The sequence below is a fragment of the Trachurus trachurus genome (genome assembly GCF_905171665.1).
Source record: "Trachurus trachurus genome assembly, chromosome: 24".
NCBI lineage: Eukaryota > Metazoa > Chordata > Actinopteri > Carangiformes > Carangidae > Trachurus > Trachurus trachurus.
Genome location: NC_139910.1, coordinates 2674613 through 2701718, shown reverse-complemented (window position 1 = coordinate 2701718; position 27106 = coordinate 2674613). Strand labels below are relative to the sequence as shown.

The window sequence follows — 27106 nt, the reverse complement described above, 5'->3', positions numbered from 1 at the left end:
CTGTATCCTGACCTGAGAGTCTCCAGTCTGCAGTGTGGACTCTCCAGTCCACCAGACAGCAGCTTCACTTCTGAGTCCTGCAGGTTGTTGTTACTCAGGTCCAGGTGTCTCAGACTAAAGGACTGGGAGCTGAGGACTTGGGACAGAGCTTCACAGCTTCTCTCTGAGAGGTTACAGCCACTTAGTCTGAAGAGGAATCAGGAAAACAAAAGTAAACAAATAATTCTATTTTTGTTATGACAAAAGAAGAAGATACAGTAAATGTAGATGGGTATATGTGCACATACAGAGCTTTAGTTGAAGCTTTGACCACTGGCAGCAGCCTCAGAAGAGCCTCATCTGAAGTAGAGTATTTCTTCAGGTCAAACACATCCAGATCTTTTTCTGATAACAGTAAGATGAAGACCAGAGCCGACCATTGAGCAGAGGACAGTTTGTCTGTGGAGAGACGTCCTGATCTCAGGGACTGTTGGATCTGCTCCACTAAAGAACGATCATTCAGTTCATTCAGACAGTGGAACAGGTTGATGCTTTTCTCTGCAGAAGGAGTCCCTTCAATCTTCTTCTTGATGTACTGGACTGTTTTCTGATTGGTCTGTGAGTCACTTCCTGTCTGAGTCATAAGACCTAGTAGGAGAGTCTGATTGGTCTCCAGTGAAAGACCCAGGAGGAAGCGGAGGAACAAGTCCAGGTGTCCATTTGGACTCTGTAAGGCCTCGTCCACAGCACTCTGGTACAAATGTGATGATTTGGCTCTGAACAGTTTAAAAAGTTTAAAGGTAAATTTCTTTCTTGACATCAGGTTGCGTCCAGAGTTGATGAATGTCAGATGAACATGAAGAGCAGCCAGAAACTCCTGAACACTCAGATGGATGAAGCAGAACACCTTGGCCGCCTGGTACAGGCCTCTCTCCTCTTTAAAGATCTGTGTAAACACTCCTGAGTACTCTGAGGCTGCTCTGATATCGATGCCACACTCTGTCAGGTCTGTTTTATAGAAGATCAGGTTTCCTTTCTGCAGCTGCTCAAAAGCCAGTTTTCCAAGAGACTCAATCATCTTCCTGCTCTCTGGACTCCAGTCTGGATCTGCCTCAGCTCCTTCATCATACTTGACCTTCTTCACTTTGGTCTGAACCACCAGGAAGTGGATGTACATCTCAGTCAGGGTCTTGGGCAGCTCTCCCCCCTCACTGGCCTTCAACAGATCCTCCAGAACTGTAGCAGTGATCCAGCAGAAGACTGGGATGTGGCACATGATGTGGAGGCTTCGTGATGTCTTGATGTGGGAGATGATCTCTCTGGTCTGCTCCTCATCTCTGAACCTCTTCCTGAAGTACTCCTCCTTCATTGGGTCAGTGAACCCTCTGACCTCTGTCACCATGCCAACACACTGAGGAGGGATCTGATTGGCTGCTGCAGGTCGTGTGGTTATCCAAAGGCAAGCAGAGGAAAGCAGGTTCCCCCTGATGAGGTTGGTCAGCAGCACGTCCACTGAGGTGGACTCTGTCTCATCAGTCAGGATCTCAGTGTTGTTGAAGTCCAGAGGAGGTCGACACTCGTCCAGACCGTCCAAGATGAAGACAACCTCGAACTGATCAAAACTGCAGATTCCTGCTGCTTTGGTTTCAGAGAAGAAGTGATGAACAAGTTTCACCAAGCTGAACTTTTTCTTTTTCTCTTTCATCACATGCAGCTCTCTGAAGGTGAAGGGAAATATGTAGTGTATGTCCTGGTTGGTTTTGTCTTCAGCCCAGTCCAGAGTAAACTTCTGTGTTAAGACTGTTTTCCCAATGCCAGCCACTCCCATTGTCATCACTGTTCTGATTGGTTGGTCTCTTCCAGGTGGGGCTTTAAAGATGTCTTCTTGTCTGATGGTTGTTTCTGGTCTGTCTGGTTTCCTGGACGCTGTTTCAATCTGTCTGACCTCATGTTCATCATTGACCTCTCCAGCCCCTCCCTGTGTGATGTAGAGCTCTGTGTAGATCTGGTTCAGAAGGGTTTGGTGTCCTGCTCTAGCGATGCCCTCAAACACACACTGGAACTTCTTCTTCAGGTTGGTTTTGAGTTTACGTTGGCAGCCAGTGCTAATCTCTGTATGAATAAAGGACCAATGACGTCAATGAGAAGTTATTATTGTAGTTACTGCATAGAAAACATGAATCATGGAAACTCCTTCTCTGTTATCATTCAGCAGGTTTTATGAAATAATTGTTCCAAAGAGATCAATTCCTTGCCATGTTAGCATCATTATGAACCTGTCCAAGAGGTCTTTATGTATTGTACTGCTTCTGAACACTTTTTTAATTTTTGTTTTGACAGAACAGAGTCCTGATCTCAAAAATAAGGAGTCGTTCTGGGATTATATCAAGAGACAGAAGACACTGAGACAGCCTCAGTCCACAGAAGAACTATGGCAAGTTCTCCAAGATACTTCAACAACCTGCCAGTCAAGTTTCTGGAAGAACTGTGTTCAGGTGTTTGGAGGAGAACTGGAGTTGTTAAGGATGAAGTGTGGTCACACCAGATTATGGTCCGTTTACGGTCAGTGTATCTTTTGGTCATTGGATTTTCTTTTGATGAATGGGAATTAAAAACCAAAAATCATTGGTTTATTCTATTTTCATTTTGAAAAACAAAAAATAAAATTGAAACACAAAGTGTTCTTGTTTTTGAGTGTCAAAGAGCAATTGACTAAATTTTAAAAACAGTTTGATTTTCAACAGAAACAAATTCAGACCAAAAACATTCTTTCTTTTTTTCATATTTTGACACCAGATGTTGTCATCTTCAAAGCAAGAGCGCCAATTAGCACTATGGTACCTGTGTCTGTGGTTCTGTAGGCCAAAATCTACTCAGATAGGATTTCAGACAGCAAAACAAGGCCTGACATCTACAGAAATCTGTACGCATATCAGATGAAAGTGGGGGCAGAAAGGAGATTTTAAGATGAAAATGGCAGAAGCTTGAGTCCGCAGCGTACGCCTCAGGTGGCAAAAGTTATAACCAAAGTATGAACCTGCTATATCTCCCCTTTTCCCCTCTTCTACTCTGTATGTTGTGAGTGTGCATGTGTGCGTGTGAAGACTTCATCGCCCACCAATAGGGGGGACAAACAGGTCTGTTGTCCCGGCCCAGGGCATTAAATTATGGAATACTGTTTCAACAATAGCTATGTAATCTTTGAGTTTGGTTACATTTTAGTTAATTGTTCTTTGATACTCAAAAAGAAGAATGCTTTGTGTTTCAATTTTATTTTGTGTATTTCAAAATGAAAATCCAATAAACAAGTCATTTTTTGTTTTTTAATTCCCATTCATCAAAAGAAAATGACCAAAAGATACACTGACCAATTAACACGGATTGCTGTCACTTTTTCATTTTTTGATTTTTGATTTCCAATTGAAAATAGAAAGAACGAATGACACACGGATTGATCCAGTCTGTCTGCCAAAAAAAAAGGAATTTGCAGAAACCAAATTTTAAATATTTTCATTTTCCTAATTTTAATTCCTAAACCTAAAAACGTCTGTTTTTTTTCGGTTTTTGTTTCAAAACAAATATACAGAAAAACCAGACCCATTTTTCTGTTTTTCTGATTTTGTTTTGAAACAGAAAAACGAAAGAACGAAGGGTACACGGATTTACACGGACCCATTATGATCTGATGTAGGTTTCTTCTGTTGACTGAACTTTGTATAAAGTTAATCAATAAATAAAGACTATTCATGGCATTATTTTTGAATGCATCTCCACTTTACTTATAGTTAGGGATGTCCGATAATATCGGCCTGATATCCGCATTAAAATGTAATATTATTGTTATTGTTACATCGTTCCATATCGTTACCGGTTTTTCTGATTTAGTAATGAGTAGCGGCGGACCATCGTAACTTAAAGCAGAAGTAAGCGATATTTTTGTGTTAATATAAGTCTTAAATAGTTGTATCTTCCGATAGCAATCACTTATACAGAGTGTTTGGACCGAAACACGGGTCTGTCAGTCACTCTGCTCTGCTCTGAGCCGAGGAGAAAACTTTTCTCGTATCCTACAAGTTTTATCCAATGAGGAGAGAGAACGGCATGAAGGGCTGTGTGCAGCCAAGGGATGCGCCTGAATGTGGTGACGTAAGGACGAGGACTGTTATGGTGCGTTCAAGGCAGAGATGTTCACAAGTCCTTTTTTGCAAGTCCAAGTCAAGTCTCAAGTCTTTGGTCACAAGTCCGAGTCAAGTCTCAAGTCTTTGAGGGGTGAGACTTCATCAAGTCTCAAGTCATTGGTCACGAGTACAAGTCAAGTCTCAAGTCTCTAAAAAATAAAAGTCTCCTGTCTCTTCTGGTTGTAATGACCCTTCTATCATCTGCTGCTATCCTGTCTACTAAGGATACTGCACAGCTATATCTAAGAGATTCAAAGCATTTACTGTAGGTTATTATCACTCCTTTATCTATACAGTATTGATTTGTTGTTTATTATATGATCACTTTAAACAGGATATTGCAATGCAATATGAAGAAAACACACAATGAAAGCTTTCCTTTAAAGGAAACTGTATTCTGAGTCAAGAAAGAATTAAGGCTGCTCTGCCCCTCTGCACTGGCCTTTTCTCTCTTTTTTTGCTTTGTTGAATTCAGAAAACCCAGATGAACAACAGGGAAAATGATTTAGGCTGTTAATTATAGGTCATAAGATCTGGATGGTATAGTTCACATCTTTATGTGCAGCAAAACCTTTCTGGAACCGCATGTTTCTGAGAGAAGAACTGGTTGTTTTCATTTTTTTTAATTAGCTCCGTCATGGGGGCGTGTCGACATATGCAGACTTCCATACAGGCCTTCAGTCATATTTCGCAGCAAAAACATAAATAAACAGGAGGATTTAGCCTACAGTAGCCTGATATGTGCCAGTTATGCAGCAGCTAGTCCCCGTGAAGGAAAGTTTGACAACAAACGGTATTGTGCCTCACCTGTAGGCTACAGACGGTGCCGCTATTAAAAAAAAAAAAAAAGGCAGTTCAGAGTCACCTGTCACTCACCCGCAGCTGACTGCGCTGTCAGAGGAGCTCTGCTGTTCCTTTCTCTTTAGACACTGGTGTTTGGCTGCACTTTGTAGGAGTTCAATATGAAGATCTAACCTCCATCTGAATAACGTTACTGGCCATGTGGCGCTGCTCCGCTAGTGGTGTGTTAACGGCAAAAAAAACGGAAAGAAAAAAAAATTGTCGGTCGGAGGCACGAGCCAAAAAAAAAGATTGTTCACGAGTCTCAAAACACGAGTCCGAGTCGAGTCTGAAGTCTTTTGGGCACGAGTCCAAGTCAAGTCTGAAGTCTCTGTGGGTGTGACTTAAGTGCGACTCGAGTTCGAGTCGCAAACTCGAGTCCCCATCTCTGGTTCAAGGCAACCCGTAACTCATGTTTTTCCGACCTGTGAAGGCGTACCAGTTTGATCTGGTACGATTTCACGGGTCGGAAGTTACGAGTGGCCGTTATAGTGCACTTTCACAGGTAAAACAGGTCGGAAAAACACGAGTGGGTTGCCTGGAACGCTACAAAGTCGTAAGTTGTGACTTGAAGCTGTAATTTACGGTTTCAAAAGCCTGCCTCGAACGCAGCATTAGCCAAAACGACCGGATCGCTTACTTCTGCTTTAATTCGCTACTTAATTATTGCCGCTGCTTTAGACGCACAACAAATGTCCACATGTTCTCACTACATGCTGTTCAATTGTAAAAAAACAAAACAAACAAAAACACACATGACGATGGTGCCGCAACTGAACTACACAGCTGTTAAATGATGCCTGGAGGAGCCTGTCACTCGTAGTGCCCGGTGATATTATAGGCTGTTTCAATGAGCCAGGTAAGTTATATAAACAGTCATCATGGAGACCAAAGTTGTTTCTGTCCCAGGCTGTAAACATGTTTATTTCTGCTGTACAATTGAATTACATTTTAACATGGGAGTCTATGGAGTCTGAATCACTGTTGGAGACTCACTCTAGTGGTCAGGAGAGGAACTGCAGCTTCACTGTTGGCCTCATATTTCAGCCTTGGAGGTCAAAGTTTGGATGGAGCTCAGTGAGGCAGTGAGACTGCCACCACCCACATGTGACATTTAAGACTGCCTACATAGACTCCCCACTCAGTTGTCAAGACCAAAGAAGTGTTTTGGATGATGAAAAACTGTCCTTGTCCACCAGGCTTTAACTGATCACTCTTGAATATTTCGGTAACACTTTACTTGAAGATATCGTCATAAGAGTGACATGACAAAAAAGTAAAAGTATTTAACCAGCCAGCGGTAAACCTCTAAAAAACCCCGGGATGACGACGAGGTTGACCAGAGTTCAGCAGACCGGCTGCTGCCTGCCTCTGACGAGCCGCTGCTTCCACATTAGCTCTCTACTTCTCCAAAAACGTCGGAGGAAATCTCCTAACAGGCGGTATCTGGATAAACTGACCACAGACTGGGGATCTTCACTGTGAGTTTCTCGTATGAAAAAATATAAAAACTTTTAAAAACAGTAACAGCGCTGCAGCGAGAATTAAAACAGCTTTTAGCTGCTTAGCTTTACCGCCATCGGTAAATATCCTGTCACACATCAATGACCAAGTGCTAGAATTGGTCTGTAACCTTGCACATCTAATTATAATAATCATCATGTCAACTTGCCATAAACACAAAAATAGGTGCATATTTCGTTAATGTCAAGTTGTCATGACAAAGACAACTTCTGGTCATGTCACTTTGATTAATGTCAAGTTGTCATAATCAAGACAACCCAAACAATGTCAAGTTGCCATTACAAAAACCGAATGACACTTAATGACAACAAAACGTTTATGACACGTTTATGACAGTGTCATGTCACTCTTATAATGATATCCTCAAGTAAAGTGTTACCAATATTTCTATAACATCAAATTTTTGATCAAACTTACGTTTGGGTTCTGAGATGGGCTGTGTGAAATTTCCCAGTAGATCATTCCGATTAATCTTCTTCAGGACTGTTTTGGTGACTTTAACAGTGTTTAAACAGTAGGTCTGGATCATTAGATCCACTGTGTCTTGCCTGTCTGTATTCTCCAGTTTACTTTTTGGGATTGATGGGAGGTCTTCTAGGACTCTGTTCTGACACAGGTACCACTTGAATTTTTTAAAATCATCGGCTTCCAAATCCTCCAAAGTCTTCAAAAGTGTCTCTGGATCTACCTTTTCGCTGCAAGAGGAATGACAAACAGTTTAAAACTGGGGATACAATACTGTATAACTGAATTCTGATTTAGCTGTTTTATCGTGCGTCAATTTTTGCAGTTTACAGGTAAGAAGAGATGAACCGCTCCCAACAGGTAAACAGATGGTCAGATGGATTCAAACCTGTCTGAAACTCTGGTCGCCTCTCATTATGGTATCAGACAGCTGAGGCCGATTCCCCTGAACTCAGTGTTTTACCTCTTTGAGCCTGTGTGAACCCATTGTGTGCCGTCGCCACAGGAGTGTCAGCATCCATTTGTAGCACAGCTAGCCATAACTTCAGCGTGTCCATGTCGAAGTAAGGTAGTCTGTGAAAGCTGCGCGAAGAGTAGCCCAACATTTTGTTGCCACAATTTGTAAATGCTCCGGTCGTCTCTCTTCACCTCAGTCAGGTAGCGGTGTTTTGCCGCGAGTTATCGTGAGATTTCAGAATGAGATTTCTGGCGTGGTGAGGTTTGGACACAGATCACAACGAACAGCGACCTCCAGCTAAAGGTAGAGACATACGTTAATTTCTCCTTTCTAGTATGTTGTGGGACACTCATTTTAACTATCTGAGCCTGTCAGTTTGAAAAAAATGCCTGTTTATAGGGCAAACTTTGACGGGAGCCACTTGCCCGGTTTAAGAGCGTTAGCTGGGCTGCAGGCTGCCTGCCCTGCTCAATACTGGAGCCACCTCAATAATTGTATTATCCATCACTCACATATACTGAAAAAAAAAATGAAAACAGGGCCCAGGTTTAACATCTACCTGATGTTTATCTCAGGGCTTTAATCACAACAGCAATCAAGATTTCCTGCAATTTACCAACTCCTGCAATTTACCAACTCTTTCATCAATTATGTTCCTAAGAACAATATTATGTTGAGCACAAGATCATTTGTTATTCTTCATTGTCCATTGTCCAGTAACTGGTTGGCTTTAAGTATATATTTGACCTTGGTGAAATATACTAGCAATCGGATGTGTGGATTTCACTCCTTCTGCGTTTTAAACCTGGCTGCTGCACAACTAGCAAACAGGCCCCCACTGCGCTGGCACTGATTTTATCAAGAACTGTCTCTTATTCGGTGTGTATCCGGCTACATTCATCAATCAATGCCCACATGGATTAAACAAACATCTGGGATCACATCGGCTACGGACTGGAACTCTGCAACCAAGACCTTCCTGAGTTTTCCACCAATAGCGGGCCTCTTCCCAGGCCCTCGCCGGTAGGTCTCCTCTCCGTGCTGTTGATCTGTTGTTGTTCTGCTAATCCACCGCTGTGGGCTCCTACGGAGCCCTGGTGTGTAAGTGTCCTACACGGCACAGTCCAGTCTTCATTTCAGACTGCCCTCTGTTCGTTCCCGTCTGGTGTTGTTGGCTGCCTGCTGGCTGTTGTCCTCTCTGTTTCAGCCATGGCTCCACTCTCCTCTCCATCCGGCTGTGTCAACTGCACCTGTCTGGCTGAAAAGATCCAGGAGATGGAGAAAAGAATCTCCAGGCTCTACCAGATCCAGGAAGACGAGAAGCTGCTGGACACCATCATCTTCGCTCTACCGCACCCCGACCCCACTGGCACACCAGAGCCTGATCCCACCGCTGCCGCCGCTGCTGCAACCACCTCTCCTCCGGAGCCCGCTGCTGGGAAACCTGCTTCACCCCCTGAGTCTGTCTCCATTCACCGTGATCCAACGGCCGCTCCTCCACTCTTCATCCATGACGTCTCCTGGACAAGGCTCGGAGCTAAACCTAAGGCTCCGGTTAGCTCCACTCCATCTCAGCAGGAGCACTGGTCCCAGATCAGTGCCCGCACCGGGAAAACAATGTTTCCACCACAGGCTCCAGTCTTCCACCTTCACCTGGAGAACAAGTACAGCATCCTCGACCTGCACGATTTCCCCCCCTTGCCCCCGGGATCCGCCCCCGTCCTGTCCACCTGCCGCGCCGGAGCGCTCCCTCACCGGGTCCTGCCGGCTGTCAATACCGTGCTTCACACCTGCACCACAACGGGCCCGTGTCCCTCCTGTCTTGTCCCCACTGTCCTCCCCGGAGAGCTCCCCTCCATCGTCCTGTCCCTCTCCGGTCACGCAGTCTCCACGTCCTCTTTTCCCTCCGACGACTTTAATTGTAGGCGACTCCATCATAAAAAACATCCGCTTTTTCAACGCAGTCACGCGGTGTTTCCCCGGTGCGAAGGTCCTTGACATTTTAACACATCTCCCCACTCTGTTGAAAACTCTGCCAACCTCCATCCAGAGAGTTATAATCCATGTCGGTAGAAATGACACATCCCTCCGCCAGACTGAGCTCACGAAGAATCACTTCATCCGACTTTTAAATTTCCTGAAAAACTCTGAACTCTCTGCATTCATCAGTGGCCCCATCCCCACTTCTGGCCGTGGATGTGGGCGTTTCAGCCGAGTCCTCAGTCTGCACACCTGGCTCCAGTCTGCGTGCCAAGCTCACAGCATTGCCTTCGTGGACAATTTTAATCTTTTCTGGAACCGTTCGTCCTTTTTTAAGTCGGATGGAATACACCCTAGCCACGTAGGTAGCCGCATGCTAGCGGCTAATCTGCAGCACACTGTACATTCCTTCCCACATGACTGACTGTTTACTTCCCCCCCACACACGCCCCCCTCTCCCTCTGTGGTGCACTCACTGTCGACGGCTTCTCCCCAGAGCTCCCCCTGCTGGCCACACCTGTCATCGTCTCCCTCAGCTGCTGGTCTCTCCATCATTACTCTGTCCAATAACCACAGCAACGCCCAACCACTCCCTATTTCTGTCCATATTACAAACAGACACCACTCTGGCAGAAACACCACCCGGACTGTTAATCACTCTGTATTTGCCAGCCCATCCATGCTGGCTTCCACTCACACCAAATATGATAACTCATCTGTCAGCTTCGGACTTCTCAACATCCGCTCACTTACAAACAAGGGACACCTCATCCATGATCTCCTCACTGACCGCAAGCTCGACTTCCTCTGTTTGACTGAAACCTGGCAACAACCAAATTACTTCTCCTCACTAAATAACTCCACCCCACCGGACTTTACTTACCTCTCCCACCCCCGTAGCCACGGCCGTGGCGGAGGTATTGCAGTCATTTATCGCAAGAAATGGAAAGTCCTACCACAGTCACTGCCTGTCTTCTCCTCATTTGAACATCTTGCACTTACACTCCCTGGACCCACTCCCACCATCATTGCCACTTTCTACCGCCCTCCCAAGCCCCACAGTGACTTCTTAAATGATTTTGCCGTCTTACTCACCCATCTATCCACTCTATCACCAAACATCATATTACTGGGGGACTTCAATATACACATGGACAACATTAATTCACCCCTCACCAGAGACTTTTCATCATGCCTGGACAGTTTTGGACTCCATCAATTCATCAACTTCCCAACACACACAAAAGGACACACTCTGGACCTAATCTGCTGCTCTGGCCTCTGCACAACTGACGATCTCCATGTGAGTGACCATTTCCTCATCTCTTTTAGCACTGCTCTCTGCCTCTCAAGAATCAAGTCATCACGCTTCTTTTCATTCCGGAACTTAAAGAACATCAACATTGACACTCTCTGCTCCAACATTGACACTATTCTGATCCCGGACTGTTCTACCACCTCTGACGAAATGATAACCCTCTACAACACAAGTCTAAACAACATCCTCAACTCCCTCGCTCCACTCAAAACACGCTCTGTCTCCTTCTCCACAACTGCCCCCTGGTATACCCCTCATCTCCGCTCCATGAAAACTAAAGGCCGCCAACTGGAACGACTCTATAAGAAAACTGGACTCACCATTCACAAAGAAATGTGCATAACCAGAGACGTTCTAATATGAGGAGACAGACCACTCTGCCCGTTTTGAATGGGGAAAGCTGCGACGCCAAAGATGGCGCATGTCCCGCCCCTTTTCACCAGCAGCCAATCACCTGCGTTGCCAGAGCTGAACTAGGCCAATCATGTTGTTGCACCAGCGCATGCGCACAAGTAGATTTACGACAGACCTACCTACCTGGTGGCAACAACAACGAAAACGAAATGAACGAAAGAACTACCTCGGGGCTACGTATACAGAATTCACCACATTCACATCAATAAGCGTTTTACAATGAACCGATCAGTCCACATTTTCTTTAATTTAATTTTTGAATGTATAGTTTTGTTCGTTTCATTTTTTAACCTAAACATTCAAACTGGGCCCCCTCCCCTGGGGCGTTAGCCTCCTGTCCATGATAGCAGCAGCAGCAGCAGCAGCAGCAGCAGTCCACTCCAAAAAACACACAGTCCGGGTGAAGCACTGGAGCCGTGGACCGATAGACACCGTCACCATTAACGAGAGCCTCTATTGTTTTATTGTACCGACTACGAGAGGCTTGTTGTGAGCTGAGAAGCGGCTGTTAGCGGTGGATGCTAACCGAAGCTAGCGGCGGATGCTAACCGCTACCGCTAGTCGAAGTTAGCATCGAGCTAGCGCAGCACAACGCCCCTCATGCTTGTTACCGGTTGAGGCTTTAGTTGTCAGTGATGGTCGGTAATCAGTCCGTGGCTCCAGCGGTTCACTCGGACTGTATTTATTTATTTTAACTGAATGCTGCTGCTGAGACGACATGCTAGCACTTGATAGCATCCAAGACAGCTAACGTTAGTGGGGATCGGGGGAGCGGGTGGGAGGGGGGAGCAGACACAGTCACCACACACAGAACTAAGAGCCCATAGGTGATGATTAAGATGGATTTCATGTAAGTCTAGCGTTTATGTTTGGGCAAAAATCTCCAGACTCAAGCCGATATGTCTCCAGGTAGAGCAGGGCAGACCGGTGTAGGTATGCTCGGGCTGCTGCTAGATCACGGACTCAGCCGTTACAGCCGTACAGTGACGGCGGTGTCGTAAATCCGCGCGCATGCGCAGTTGAGTACTCCCTGTGGAAAAATAGCGATTTAAACGTCATTCTGCGGTAAAGTCTATGGTTTTTTTGGTTTTTATTTGTATCTTATTTCACTGGCTAGCACGTCTGTATGTTTTTTCCGCCCTGCTATCACGTTAAAGGGTGGATTTGACCATCCCTCCATTCTTTTAGATAGGGGTCTGGTCTCCTTGGGGTTTTAGTGGCGTCGCCAAGATGGCCGCCGAGTGGCATGACTTGCCTAGAAGGACTTTGACATAACCCACATACGCCATTACAAGGACTCAATCATCCAAGCCAAAACAAACCACTACTCCGCTCAGATAATCTCCAATGAAGGAAACACCAGATCACTGTTCACACTGCTCAACAGAACTCTCCAGCCACCTGACTCCTTACCTCCCCACCTGTATTCAACTGACACCTGTAACTCCCTAATGCAGTTTTTCAATGACAAAATCTCCATCATTCACCAACACTTAGATTCAGACTCACTTCCCTCTCTCCCACCTGCACTTCCTCTCCTCCCACCAGCACCTCTGCCACACTGTCAGCACTTCTCTAGTTTCCAACTTCCCACTGACCTTCAAATCTATGACCTTATCCGTAAATCCAAACCCTCTACCTGTCAGCTTGACCCCCTTCCCACCACCCTTGTCAAATCTTGTCTCCCCTCTATGCTTCCCCTCATATCTGCCATCATTCACTCTTCACTCACCACTGGAACTGTTCCCTCACCCCTCAAAACTGCAGCTATCACCCCTATCCTGAAAAAACCTGGCTTAGACCCCAACAACTACAATAATCTCCGCCCCATCTCCAACCTACCTTTCATATCCAAAATCCTTGAAAAAGTAGTCGCCACCCAATTACACACCCACTTAACTCAAAACTCCCTCTATGACCCTTTTCAATCTGGTCCCGCCACAGCACCGAAACTGCACTCATAAAAATCACCAACGATCTTCTCACTGCAGCTGATTCCGGTTCACTTTCCATCCTCATCCTCCTCGACCTAAGTGCAGCTTTTGACACCATTTCCCACCCCATCCTCCTTCATAGACTCTCCTCCATCGGCATCACCCACACCCCCCTTCACTGGTTTCACTCCTATCTCTCAGGCCGCACTCAGTTCATCCAGCTCAAATCCTTTAAGTCTGACCCCTCCCCAGTCACTACAGGTGTGCCCTAGGGCTCTGTCCTGGGGCCCCTTCTCTTCATCACTTATCTCCTCCCCCTTGGCACCATCTTCCGTAAATACAACATTCATTACCACTGCTACGCGGATGACACCCAGCTCTACCTTTCCAGTAAACCAAACTCCGCACTCCCACCCTCTTCCCTCATCACCTGCTTATCCGAAATCAAATCCTGGTTCACTTCCAACTTCCTCAAATTAAACAGTGAAAAAACAGAAATCCATCTAGTTGGCACCAAATCTACACTATCCAAAATTGACCGTTTCCCCCTTCTTATCGACAGTTCCTCAGTTTCCCCCTCCCCTCAGGTTAAGAGTCTGGGTGTCATCCTTGACAGCACTCTATCATTCAAATCTCACATCAATAACACCACTCGGGCTGCCTACTTTCATCTACGTAATATCAATCGATTCCGTCCCTCCCTCACTCCCAACACCGCCTCCATCCTTGTCCACAGTCTCGTCACCTCCCGTCTGGATTATTGCAACTCTCTCCTCTCCGGTCTTCCTCACAAGTCTCTCCATAAGCTTCAACTGGTTCAAAACTCCGCTGCACGTGTCATCACCAAAACTCCTTCTTCCCACCATATCACCCCGATCCTACAGCAACTTCACTGGCTCCCAGTCACATTACGAATCCAATTCAAAATCCTTCTGTATACTTTCAAAGCTATCCACAACTAACCCTAACCTCGCCCCTCCTTACTTGTCTGATCTTCTCCACATTGCCACTCCAGCACGCTCCCTCAGATCTTCCTCCTCTCTCCACCTCACTGTGCCCCCTGCTCTCCTCAGCACCATGGGGAGCAGAGCTTTCAGTCGCTCTGCTCCCCGACTCTGGAATTCTTTACCATCTCACATCCGTAACATTGACTCTCTCCCTCTTTTCAAAACAAAAATCAGTTAGAGATCCTCATCTCACCTTTGACCTCTGGTCTGGCTCTGTTCCCCACACAGAGTGGTTTCAGGGGGGGGGGCTCCCTCCTCTCTGTCCTCACACTGAGCCATAGCTGAGCCTCCACCTGCAGGGAGAGCTGCACTCAGTCAGAACAACACGGTTTACACACCTGTCCACCACAGTGTCATTCTGCTTTCAACCAGCAGGTGGTGCTGAAGGAAGGAAAGTTCAAATCCTTCTGACATCAAACTGTATTCCTCATAAAATCATTGAAACTGGACTGGGAACATGAATCAGCTGAGTGGCAGAACAAAGACGACACTCACCAGGTGAATTCAGACCCACATCCAGTCAGAGTCGCTCTTCCTTCACCTGTAGAGGAAACACAGAGAGAAGCATCAGCATCAGTCTCTAATCACTTCACAGTGAAAGTGCTGGCCCGTAGCCAAGGGGGAATCGGAGCCACCACCACCACCACCCCGCCGCCGCCGCCGCAAATGCGGTGCTTGTCGTGTATTAGGCTCTCTAATAACTCTCTGATTGGTGTGGGATGCGTGTCCCCGTGTTGACTGGACTGCTGCTGAAGCAAACAGCCCAAAGCCTGTGAGTGCTAGCCAATCATAGCACAGTAGGGCGCCGCGCGAGTTGACTCTCTGCAACCTGCGGTGCGGTGTGTTGCGTCAGCAGCACTGACATGCTGCTCTAAAGTCCTGCTCCTGGCATCAAGCTGAACGGGCCTGAAACCGAACCCGGTCTGACCCTGGTGATGAAACCCGGACCCTGAATTAAGTTGGTCCGAACCCAGCCAAAAAAAGAGAGAGAGAGAGAGAGAAGCCAAGTAGGAGCGCGACGTGACCGAATTAATTTCTACACATTTTCGGACTGAACTGACGCGTCCGGTCCGTGAGAACTCAAATCTAGGTCCAAAAGGCCCATGCACCTGGTAGCCCAAAAGAACAGCCAGGCAGCCCAGTCCAGAGAGCAGAGGAGAGGGAGACAGCAACAGGTGTGTGTGTGCGTGCGTAGGTACGTGCATGCGTGCGAATGTGTGTGCATGTGCGTGTGTGTGTGTTATACCTGCAACCTCCATATGGGAATGGGAGCCTCCTTTCATTTATAAATATCTGACAGTAGCTACAGCCATCATACAGATGAGAACAGGGCAGAAGTGGTGGTGGTGTGGTCTTAAAGAGGCTAATGGTAAAGCAGAGGAAACTGGCCTTGAAAGGCTGGTCCAGGTCAAAAGATTGAAAAAAAAACTAGTTTTGTTTTTTCTCACCAGCCACAGCTCCCCACTAGACCAGTGTCATACAGTCCAGCCATTATTGCCATTACAAAGATAGAAACCTCAGTCAGTAGCCTACCAATTTTTTATTTATTTTTTATCTGAAGTGAATGTTGTCTTCCCATTATATTCTTCCCAGAGTAGGCTACACCTGATCTTAAAATCATAAACATTTTCTGGGGGGAGGATCCCCAAATGAGAGCTTTTTCATAACAATAATCATAATAATGTTTAATGTAGTTAAATGTATCTCTCTCTCTCTCTCTCTCTCTCTCTCTCTCTCTCTCTCTCTCTCTCTCTCTCTCTCTCTCTCTCTCTAAGACTTTTTTCTTAATGAAAAATGAATTACATGGTGAAATTGTTTTAAATGAGAGCAACAGTAAAGGATAGTGGAGGAAGAGAAACATGTGATGTCAAAGTGAAGTTATAATGGGGGAAAAAGAAGTGTGTGCCTTTATTATTATTATTATTATTATTATTATTATTATTTTATTTTTTTATTTTTATTTTTTGGGGAAAAAAGAACCCCCATCCCCTCCACAAGGCTGGCTACGGGCCTGAAGTGTAGTAGAAAACAGGGAACTGCAAGCAGGATATGAGAGAAAGAGTGAGAAAGAGAGAAAAGCAATAGAACTTACAGACTTTCCCTCAGGACTTTAACATGTGAGGGTCTTCATCAGTTTCTCCATCAGTCAGTGACAGTCGAATGGTGTCTGAGCTGCTGTCAAACAGGAAGACTTTTCTTAGAAATTGTGTCACAACTGTGAACAGAGTGGGTGTTACTTTGTGGTTGACACAGCGGATGCTCAATTTAACTCAAGTGCAAAATGCAGCACGTCTCCGTCTCTGGACTGAGAACATGAATCAGCTGAGTGGTCGAACAAAGACGACACTCACCAGGTGAATTCAGACCCACATCCAGTCAGAGTCGCTCTTCCTTCACCTGTAGAGGAAACACAGAGAGAAGCATCAGTCAGACAGTAAACACAACAGGAAAGACAGGAAGTAGAAAACAGGGTAGGGGAGACCGGGGTTGGTTGGCACACTTTTCACTCTTTGCCATAGCACTCTGGCATCATTTATGTGAGAATATTCAAACCAGCATTAAATGAAAGGTTAAGGTGTCAGCTTTAACTAAACACATTTCCATGTCCACAGTTATATTCTAAAATCTATTTATTTATGAATAAAATCATACTGCGCAATTGTGCCAACCAGCCCCAACACGGGGTTGGTTGGCACACTTCATGGGGTTGGTTGGCACAATGTAAAAATGAATGGATGAAGCAACCAATATAATAATAAATTGGAAATTGAATTATAATATATTCAAATGTAAGAAGATAGCATGTATATGCATGCATATATTTGCATGTATAACACTAAAACATTTAGGCGTTTAAGCATTCAAGGCGACGAACAAGATAACACGTACACAGAACATCAAACAGTAAATGATTTGAGCTTTTTTTTTTTTTTAAAGAGAAAATATTCAATGAACATAGAATTTATTCTTAAATATAGCATATCACCTCTTTGTATTTTTATTTATTTCCATCTCACTGTGTTTTAGATTTGCTGTGTGGGGTGGATGCAGATTATTTACATTAAGGCCTATATAGAATCACTGGAATTACAGTATTGGCATATGGCTTTCTGGCCCATTTCACTGCATAAATCATGTGCCTATTTCTTGCACTCAGTGCACTGAATTGTATAAAATTATGTTTAATCACATTTAATATATGTATACTGCATGTTGGGGTTGGTTTGTGTGTGCCAACCAACCCCGACATGAGTGTGCCAACCAACCCCGACCAAAACAAACCCACTTTTGTGAATATGTGATGTTGCCCAGTTAACTCATTGAGTGCCACGCTCCTTTCCAAAGTTTTAGTCAAGTGTACTTTTTATGTAGAGCCATAGTGTATTCATTATTATTGCCACCAACACATACTGTAGCTCAATTGAAAGGTTTAACTTTATGCTTCAAGTGGCCACAAACCGTTTGTTTCTACGTGCCTCCGTTCCTGAGAAAAGTCAAGCTAAACATGGCTGGGTTTCACCAAAATCCCTCCTTTTTTTTCTAGAAAAGGAGATAGAGCGTCTTTTATGAAAGGTGCTCTGTTTGTGTCTGTCGCTCTTCTGACACTCGCATTTCTGGATCAAAGGGCTCGTATAAGATAAATATATACAACAATTGTTGTTCTATTCACAAAACCACCATCGGGGGCGGGGGGGGGCGCCACTAAACAACAATAACACAGACGCACCGTGCCGTGTCACAGCTTCTCCCCGCGGAGCGTGAGGGTCAGTCGGCCACCGCGGCTCGGGAAGACCGGTCCCGCCGGTGGTTGCGGTCCTTCTGTGGTACGGGTCGGTGATGCCGGTCTGCTTTGGCCCAGAGACCATCAGATTTTACCGCGGGAGGACTTTGGGGAGGACACGGTGTTGCTCCAGATGAAGACCGGGAGGGACAGTCGGCTGAGAGCTTCCTGTTTCTGCTCCGAGCAGCTCGAGCAGCTGGAGCAGCAGCGCGGGTGAGAGCAGAGCAGCTGCGCGGGTGAGAGCAGAGCAGCTGCGCTGCATCTGCATGCAGAACTCGTTTGCAGAAGCCGAGTTATGATGAAAAACTTCCAGATCATGAGCTGTCATGAGACTTTGATCGTCATCTATTTCAGTTCTCCTCGTCGTAGAGTCCCCAAATTTACATATAATGTGTATTAAAGTGTCTATTTTCATAATTTAAAAAAAAAAGCAAAATACGAAAAATCGCGTTTTTGGCACTCAACGCATGGGAACGAAAAACGAGAAATTACGTGGTTGGCACTCAATGAGTTAACATCACTCATCAAAGACTTTCAAGTTTCATATCAAATTGAAGCTGACTCATATCTCTACAAACTGGAAGTAACACATTTCCAATATCTTTATCCAAAGCAATTTTATAACACTTTAAGTGCGGGAGGCAATTTTTTACTTTTGGTACTAAAAAACAGATATTTTGCCCTCAGCAAAAAAGTGAGTCATTTTCAGATGTTTTAACAAACTAGATAAGTGCAGCTCAAAAAGATGATCATTTTGATGCCACATTTGTGAGTCTGTGACCAACAGGAGGCCAGAAAACAGGGGTGTGCCAACCAACCCCTGTAGCCAACCAACCCCGGTCTCCCCTACTGCAAACACGAAATGAGAGAAAGAGTGAGAAAGAGAGAAAAGCAACAGAACTTACAGACTTTCCCTCAGGACTTTAACATGTGAGGATCTTCATCAGTTTCTCCATCAGTCAGTGACAGTCGACTGGTGTCTGAGCTGCTGTCAAAGCAAAGTGAGGTGGAACAACACAACAGGAAGACTGGGGGGGGGGGGGCAAAGCGTACAGTGGGTACAGAACGTTTATCTGTTTCATTGCAGCCATTTGCTAAAATCAAAAAAGTTCATTTCATTTCTCATTAATGTACACTCAGCACCCCATCTTGACAGAAAAAAACTGAAATGTAGAAATTTTTGCAAATTTATTAAAAAAAAGAAAAACTGAAATATCACATGGTCATAAGTAACCCTTTGCTGTGACACTCATATTTAACTCGTATGCTGTCCATTTCTTCTGATCCTCCTTGAGATGGTTCTACTCCTTCATTGGAGGTTACAAAAGAATTTCTGCAGCACTCAAGGTTCCTAAGAGCACAGTGGCCTCCATAATCCTGAAATGGAAGAAGTTTGGGACGACCAGAACTCTTCCTAGACCTGGCCGTCCAGCCAAACTGAGCAATTGTGGGAGAAGAGCCTTGGTGAGAGAGGTAAAGAAGAACCCAAAGATCACTGTGGCTGAGCTCCAGAGATGCAGTGGGGAGATGGGAGAAAGTTCCACAAAGTCAACTATCACTGCAGCCCTCCACCAGTCGGGGCTTTATGGCAGAGTGGCCCGACGGAAGCCTCTCCTCAGTGCAAGACATATGAAAGCCCGCATAGAGTTTGCCAAAAAACACATGAAGGACTCCCAGACTATGAGAAATAGGATTCTCTGGTCTGATGAGACGAAGATTGAACTTTTTGCCGTTAAAGCAGAAGTAAGTGGTCCGGTCGTTTTCGCTAATGCTGCGTTCCAGGCAGGCTTTTGAAATCGTAAATTACAGCTTCAAGTCACAACTTACGACTTTGTAGCGTTCCAGGCAACCCACTCGTGTTTTTCCGACCTGTTTTACCGGTGAAAGTCACTATAACGGCCACTCGTAACTTCCGACCGGTGAACTCGTACCAGATCGAACTGGTACCACTTCACGGTCGGAAAAATACGAGTTTCCTTGAACGCACCATAACAGTCCTCGTCGCTACGTCACCACATTCACGGCGTCCCTTGGCTGCACACACAGCCCTGCATGCCGTTCTCTCTCCTCATTGGATAAAAACTGTAGGATACGATAAATGTTTTCTCTTCGGCTCAGAGCAGAGCAGAGGGACTGACAGACCCGTGTTTCAGTCCAAACACTCTATGTAAGTGATTGCTGTCGGAAGATATAACTATTTAAGACTCATATTAACACAAATATATCACTTACTTCTGCTTTAATTCTAAGCGGTATGTGTGGAGAAAACCAGGCACTGCTCATCACCTGCCCAATACAAAGGGCTGCAGTGATAGTTGACTGTCTGGAACTTTCTCCCATCTCCCCACTGCATCTCTGGAGCTCAGCCACAGTGATCTTTGGGTTCTTCTTTACCTCTCTCACCAAGGCTCTTCTCCCACAATTGCTCAGTTTGGCTGGATGGCCAGGTCTAGGAAGAGTTCTGGTCGTCCCAAACTTCTTCCATTTAAGGATTATGGAGGCCACTGTGCTCTTAGGAACCTTGAGTGCTGCAGAAATTCTTTTGTAACCTCCAATGAAGGAGTAGAACCATCTCAAGGAGGATCAGAAGAAATGGACAGCATGCGAGTTAAATGTGAGTGTCACAGCAAAGGGTTACTTATGACCATGTGATATTTCAGTTTTTCTTTTTTTAAATAAATTTGCAAAAATTTCTACATTTTTGTTTTTTTCTGTCAAGATGGGGTGCTGAGTGTACATTAATGAGAAATGAAATGAACTTTTTTGATTTTAGCAAATGGCTGCAATGAAATACAGAGTGAAAAATGTAAAGGGTTCTGAATACTTTCCGTACCCACTGTAAGTGAAGCCATTGGTTGGGTTTAGGCACAGATAAGTAAAGATTGCATGTTGTCTATGACGTCACTTCCTGCAGCTCATGTACCCCATCTAGCCACAACCACGTGACTTTGTGGTTGACACAGCTGATGCTCAATTTAACTCAAGTGCAAAATGCAGCACGTCTCTGTCTGTCTCTCCTCAGGTGTTAAGTGAACGTGAGCTCAGATTATGGTCGATTCTTTCGCTCCATAGTCACTGTATAATAATAATGGTTTACATTTATATAGCACTTTTCTCATTTTATATGATGTGTTTTTAAAAAATCCAAGGTAATATATTTCCTTCTGTTTTACACTTTGTTTACATTGTGTAATGAAGTGATTTCCTGTTGTTGTTGTTTTTTCTGTGTGGCTGCTCTCTGTCTTTGTGGTGATGTTTAATGTCACTTCCCATTTTGAACAGTTCCACGTTTTATTTCTTGATCACTGCAACACAACACACACACAACAATTAGCCACTGCCACTCAGCTCATCACAGGTGAAACTATTCAGCTAAAAGCTGCTGGTACCACCAGAACCACTGGTTTGTTTCATGACACTGATGCAGGGAAAGTGAACAGATGAAAAGTCCACTTCACTGACTGTCACAAAAATACCTTGTAAGAAGGGGAGCTCCAGTGGCTCCCCCTAGTGGACAAATTCAGAGTCAGAGGAATGATCACCAGGGGCCGGTTGCACCAACTGGTCTTAAAGGAATAGTTCACCAAAAAATGAAATTCAGTCATTAGTGACTCCCCCTCATGCTGATGAATACTCCAGAGTACTTTTTTATTCCTCAAAGTGCATCTGGAGACCCGGGAGGCCGGTTCATCGCCCAACGAAAACTTTGTATGAGAGTTGTTAAGAGACATTCTTTTATTTAGTGTACTCAGTGGTTATGATACACACAACAGACTGCGTAATAATGTGAGTCGTAAGTGTAAAGGCCAGAGGCTCATGCTGTGTCATCACATTTTGTTTAAGCCACGCACAGTGTGTTGTTTTTCTGTACTGGGGAAGCTGGAAGTTAATTCCACCATGACACAAGAAATATGTGAGTGTGTGCTAGTCTCGAATAAACATGCTTAAAGAAGCTAAAGAATATCTCTGCCTCCGTCGGCTTATTCTCAGAGTTCAGCACGAGAGGTCCCTTGAGGTTATACTGCCACCTATGGGTGACCGTCTGCTACCACACATCACTACACAAACTGTTTCCATAGGAGGAGGAGGAGGAGGGGGAGGAGGAGGAGGAGGAGGTTTGTGCTCTCCCACTGTGTGTTTACCTGCTGGTGAATGTGAAAGGACGTCAGGACAGTTCACACAGACGAGGTGGACCAACATGGACCACCATGCTCTCTGCACACACTCCTCCTCCTCCTCCTCCTCCTCCTCCTCCTCCTCCTCCTCCTCCTCCTCCTCTGTGGACGTCAAACAACCCAGAATATTTCCTCCTTTGTCCGCAGCAGCTCAGCAGGTCTCAGACTGACACATCAGAAATGTTCCTTTTCCTTTTTGCAGCAGCAGCTTCGCTAATTAAACCACTAACGGCTTTATTAATAAAACATGTTATTGATTAAAACATCTGTATACGAGTTATATGTCAGCGTTCATACTGGAATCCAACAAACCACATATTGATTAGTGTTTCTGTTCCATGTTTAATTATTATTATTTAACTGTTTATTAATGTTACTGAACCTAAATGTTCTTATGAAGCTGCAGTGGATTTATCGTCTTCAAGGTCGTTCCAGTGTCACTTTTAATTAAACAGACAGGAACTGTGTCAGTCACAAATAATAAACTTTACAGTGAGGTCATAGTGAGGTCACTACAGGTAGATCTATAACTCCGCCCCCTTTTCTGTCTGCAGAGGAAACAAAGACCAGACTCTTCAGACCTCAGCTTGTTTTATTATCATCATATTATCATATTACAGCTGTAATGAGTCAGAGGTTTATTGTTGTACAGATTCTCAATGTTGATTTGTGTCATGATGTGTTTTATTGTTATGTTTTATTTTTCACATAAAGTATAAATGATATCAGTCTTATTGTTGGTGCTGATAGTTTGAGATGAAGTGTAATTGGACTCATTTTTGTCATATTTTAACATCTCATGTAGATTAAATAAAGAAAAAAAAGAGTTTAAACCTGAGACTGAATACATCTGGTCAAATGATCACATAATAATAAGTATTGTTAATATTGTTATTATTAATACGTTTAAAGGAACATTGGTCATGAAGCTGTTCTGTCTTTTATGATGAATTTAATTACAATTTACAAACAATAAACATTTTATTCAGTTTAACCTGTAAAAGCTGAGTACTCTTTATACTTAATGAGATCAGACTGATTCACCAACAATTTCATCTGAATATAACCATTGATTTATTCTATTAATTGATTTGGATCCTCTTCCTCAGGGTCACATATTTCAACATAACAATGAACAACAATTAAAAAATAAAAAATAGAAACCTTGAATCGAAGCACTGGGAATCAAACCTGTTCATTTCAGTTCATTTCTATTAACATCACAATTTATCTTATTGATCCAAAGAAACAGTCACGTTTAGTTTTAATATTCTTTACATTAATTCATCTGATTATTTAATGTTTTATTAACTCTCCTCCTCTGTGTATTTACACCTGAACTCTCCTCACCTGAAGCCTTGAGCTGTGTCTCGTTTCACCTGAACCACACTGACACCTGCAGGTGAGCTGCTGCCACTGCAGCCACATGAACCACACACACATGTGCTGTTAAGTTCATATCAACAAAACAGGGAATACATAAACACATTTATGAAATAACAGTGAAATCAGCAGAGGAACTGTTGAATGTGAATATTTTGACATCAGTAGTGAGCAGTTTTTGAAAACAGAGAGTAAAGTTCATACATTCTTTGCATTATTTTAATCTGTTTATGTTTTAAATAGCTCTTAATCTGTGTTGTTTTACAGTTTTCCTCCATTGGTTTGGCTCATTTATTTATCAAAAAACATGGACAAACATCCAAACCACTTGGCAACTGTTCACAAGAGAATAGTATTTCTCATTCATGTCATCACATTGCAAATCTCTTAGTATATATTTGCAAATGATTAAGTAAAGGTTTCCAGAGTTACAAAAAACATTAATGTGTTTTTAACATGATTCTGAACAGATTAAAATAGAAAGCAAAGTGAAAGCTCGTCCACCACCAACATTTAAAGCACAGGACTGAAGCAGCTGTCACTTCCAGAGACTCTCCATCCTACACATCAACCAGAGACACTGAGGAACCAGGGCTGATCCAGAACCCAGGATACAGAGGTTCAGTGAAGGTGGTGTTGAAGGTGTAGAGGTGGATCAGTCTGTTTAAGGAGACTCTGTAGAAGGACAGAGAGCCAGCATCACAGTCCAGATACACTGCTACTCTGTTAGAGACAGAGGAGGAGGAGGAGGAGGAGGAGGAGATGGATGTTTTTCTGTTGTTGTGCCAGACAGAATAACCAACATCATCATCAGAGCAGGTCAGACTCCAGGACTGATCATTTCCTCCAAACTTACAGTCAACACTGTCTCCTTTCCTTCTGATTCCTCTGTAACTCACTGATATATGACCGTCTCCGCTCCTCTCCACCTCCCAGTAACAGCGACCAGTCAGACCAGTTGAACACAGCAGCTGAGGCCAGACATCAAATCTGTCTAGATGATCAGGATATGACTGAACCTCTATCACATATGTCACCGTCCTGTTGTTGTCAGACAGTTTGAGGCGTCTGTAAACTGTGTTCATGTCCACTTCCAGTTTACAGGCGTCTGATGGAGAGAACAAGACACAACACAGCTGCAGTTCATCATCTGATGGTTCATTGATTATTGAATCAACGTTGTATTTAAAGACAAACTGACAGAGAGCTGTTATCTGATCATTAGTCACATTAAATCCACACTTACACTTCCTGAGACCAGGTCTTAACATGTTCTCTCCACCATGGTCCAGCCTGGAGGAAGAAACACAGTCAGAGTGATTTTATATCTAAACTGTTCAACATGTAGTAGTTTGTCAGAAGAAAAAGAAGAATCACCACTGATCTTCTCTGTGTTTTCATTGATGTTCCTCAACAGAAGGGGAAATGTAGGTCTCTAAAGTCGTCGCTTATAATTAAGTGAATTTACATCCAAACCAGTGAAGTGTTGACTTGACTGACTGCTCACAGATCAGTTTAACAGCAGATTCTCTGTGTTTACTGTCATTTACAGAGCTGTGAGAAAGGATTTGCTCTGCTCCTGATTTCTTACTTTTTTGCATATTTGTCACACTTCAATGTTTAAGATCATCAGACAAGTTTTAACATTAGACAAAGATAACCAAAAATAAAAATAAGTGAGTTCTGACTTTTTTCTCAGAATTCTCCAGAGACCGAGCTCCATCCCAGTCTCCCTGCTGCTCTCACCCACACATGAGCGCAGTTTATCCAAACAACCCCTGTTTTTTCTATTACATCACATGCTCCTAAATTACAGTATGCAGCTTAGGCTAACAATAACATGTTTTAAGTCATAATAAGACCACAAAGAAATAAAATGGAAATAACATTTAATATTTGTGATATTTGTGAACAGTGTTATATTAAAATATACTATCAAAGCAGAAGTAAGCGATCCGGTCGTTTTGGGTAATGCTGCGTTCCAGGCAGGCTTTTGAAACAGTTCAGTTCAGTTCAGTTCAGTTTATTTCATGTCCCCAAAGGGCAATTTGGATTGCAGCTCATAGAATCACATAAAGGTAAAAAACATACAACACAAAGACATATAGTGACATAGAAACGCATCATTATAAATAACAATATAAATAAAATATGCACTAATTGTGATCATATAAAAGATAAATATAGGAAATACCGTTAAAACACAGAATACAAGATCCAAGATAACACTAAGAACATAGTGGTCAAGTAAAGTGCATCAGATAAGGTGCAGTCTCATACAGAGGAGAGCAAAATGATTGGGACAGTACGGTGGCCAGTACAGACTTAAACAGGTTACAACCAGTCATTATTTCGAGGCATTCAGTGCTTGAATGGAGACAGGCACAAAGGAAAGTCTGTATCTATTTTTTGTGGCCCGAGGGACGCACAGGCGAAGGCCTGATGGGAGGAGCCTGTACTCTGAGCACAAGGTATGGGCATCCTCTGAGCGAATGGACAGAGCTTTGATGAGCACCTGTCCATTAAATATGTGGTCCAGGCCATCAAACTGGATGCCTGCGACCTTAGAGGCCACTTTCACAATTCTTCCGAGGGAATTCTTATCTCTGATGCAAAGATTGCCGTACCAGCAGACAATGGAAAAAGAGATGACAGACTCAATATAGGCACAATAAAACATTTTCATCAGAGTCTTGTCCACATGAAACCTGGCCAACTTCCTCAAGCAGTATAGGCGCTGCTGGCCTTTCTTACATAACATTTCAGTGTTGAGGTCAAATTTCAGTTGATCGTCAATTATTGTACCCAGGTATTTATACCTGATTACAAATTCGACTTTCTCACCGTTTATGACACTGTTGGATGGGTACGCCTGAAATCGATGCAGATCTCTTTTGTTTTTGTTACATTAAGTTGCAAGAAGGAGTCATTACACCAAGACAGAAAGTCATCAAGAACAGGACCATGACTGTCCTCATCATCATGTAGCAGGCTGACAATAAGTGAATCATCGGCATACTTAATGATGGATCTGTTTATGTGACGGCAGCGACAGGTATATATATATATTGGTATATAGAATATACAAGAGGGCAGATAATACACAGCCCTGAGGCGAGCCGGTGGAAGATGACAAGGTGCTGGACAAAATCCCATTAACTCTTACTCGTTGAGATCTATTTGTTAAGAAATCAAGAATCCAGCCTACCAGACATAGATCCAAACCAAAAAAGTCAACTAGTTTTCTAGCTAGGACATGTGGCTGGATAGTGTTGAATGCTGAAGAAAAATCAATAAAAAGCAACCTGGCGTGATTTTTACTAAGTGTTTGAGCAGGAGGTTAAGAAAAGTGGCAGTTGCATCTTGAACGCCCCTGCCAGCTCTATATGCAAACTGGAGAGGGTCTAGCAGGTTCTCAGTTTTGACCACAAGCTCTGCTTTAATTCATTTTTCAAACTGTTTCATAACCAAGGAGGTTAGAGCCACTGGTCTGAAATCATTAAGTGTTTTTGGGTTGCTGATTTTAGCAACTGGGACAACAGTAGATTGCTTCCAGAGAGAGGGTACCCTTTGCTGTGTGAGAGATAAGTTAAATATATAGTTAAAAATGGGACCTAACTGTTCGGCACAGGTCTTTAAAAGGCGACCATTAATGTTATCCGGGCCAGGGC

At 43.9% G+C, this 27106-nt stretch overlaps 1 protein-coding gene across 1 annotated transcript in view; it reads right to left on the bottom strand.

Annotated features, from left to right (window-relative positions):
* The window catches only part of LOC311007088 (uncharacterized protein), a gene marked incomplete at both ends in the record, with an annotated part of 49041 nt that overhangs the window by 12517 nt on the left and 9418 nt on the right, over positions 1-27106 (bottom strand). The window contains 5 exons of the mRNA XM_084000175.1: positions 6939-7216; positions 8897-9436; positions 23403-23468; positions 24000-24543; positions 24682-24728. Of these exons, the coding sequence (XP_083856301.1) occupies positions 6939-7216; positions 8897-9436; positions 23403-23468; positions 24000-24543; positions 24682-24728 (1475 nt within the window). The remainder of the gene's footprint in view (positions 1-6938; positions 7217-8896; positions 9437-23402; positions 23469-23999; positions 24544-24681; positions 24729-27106) is intronic.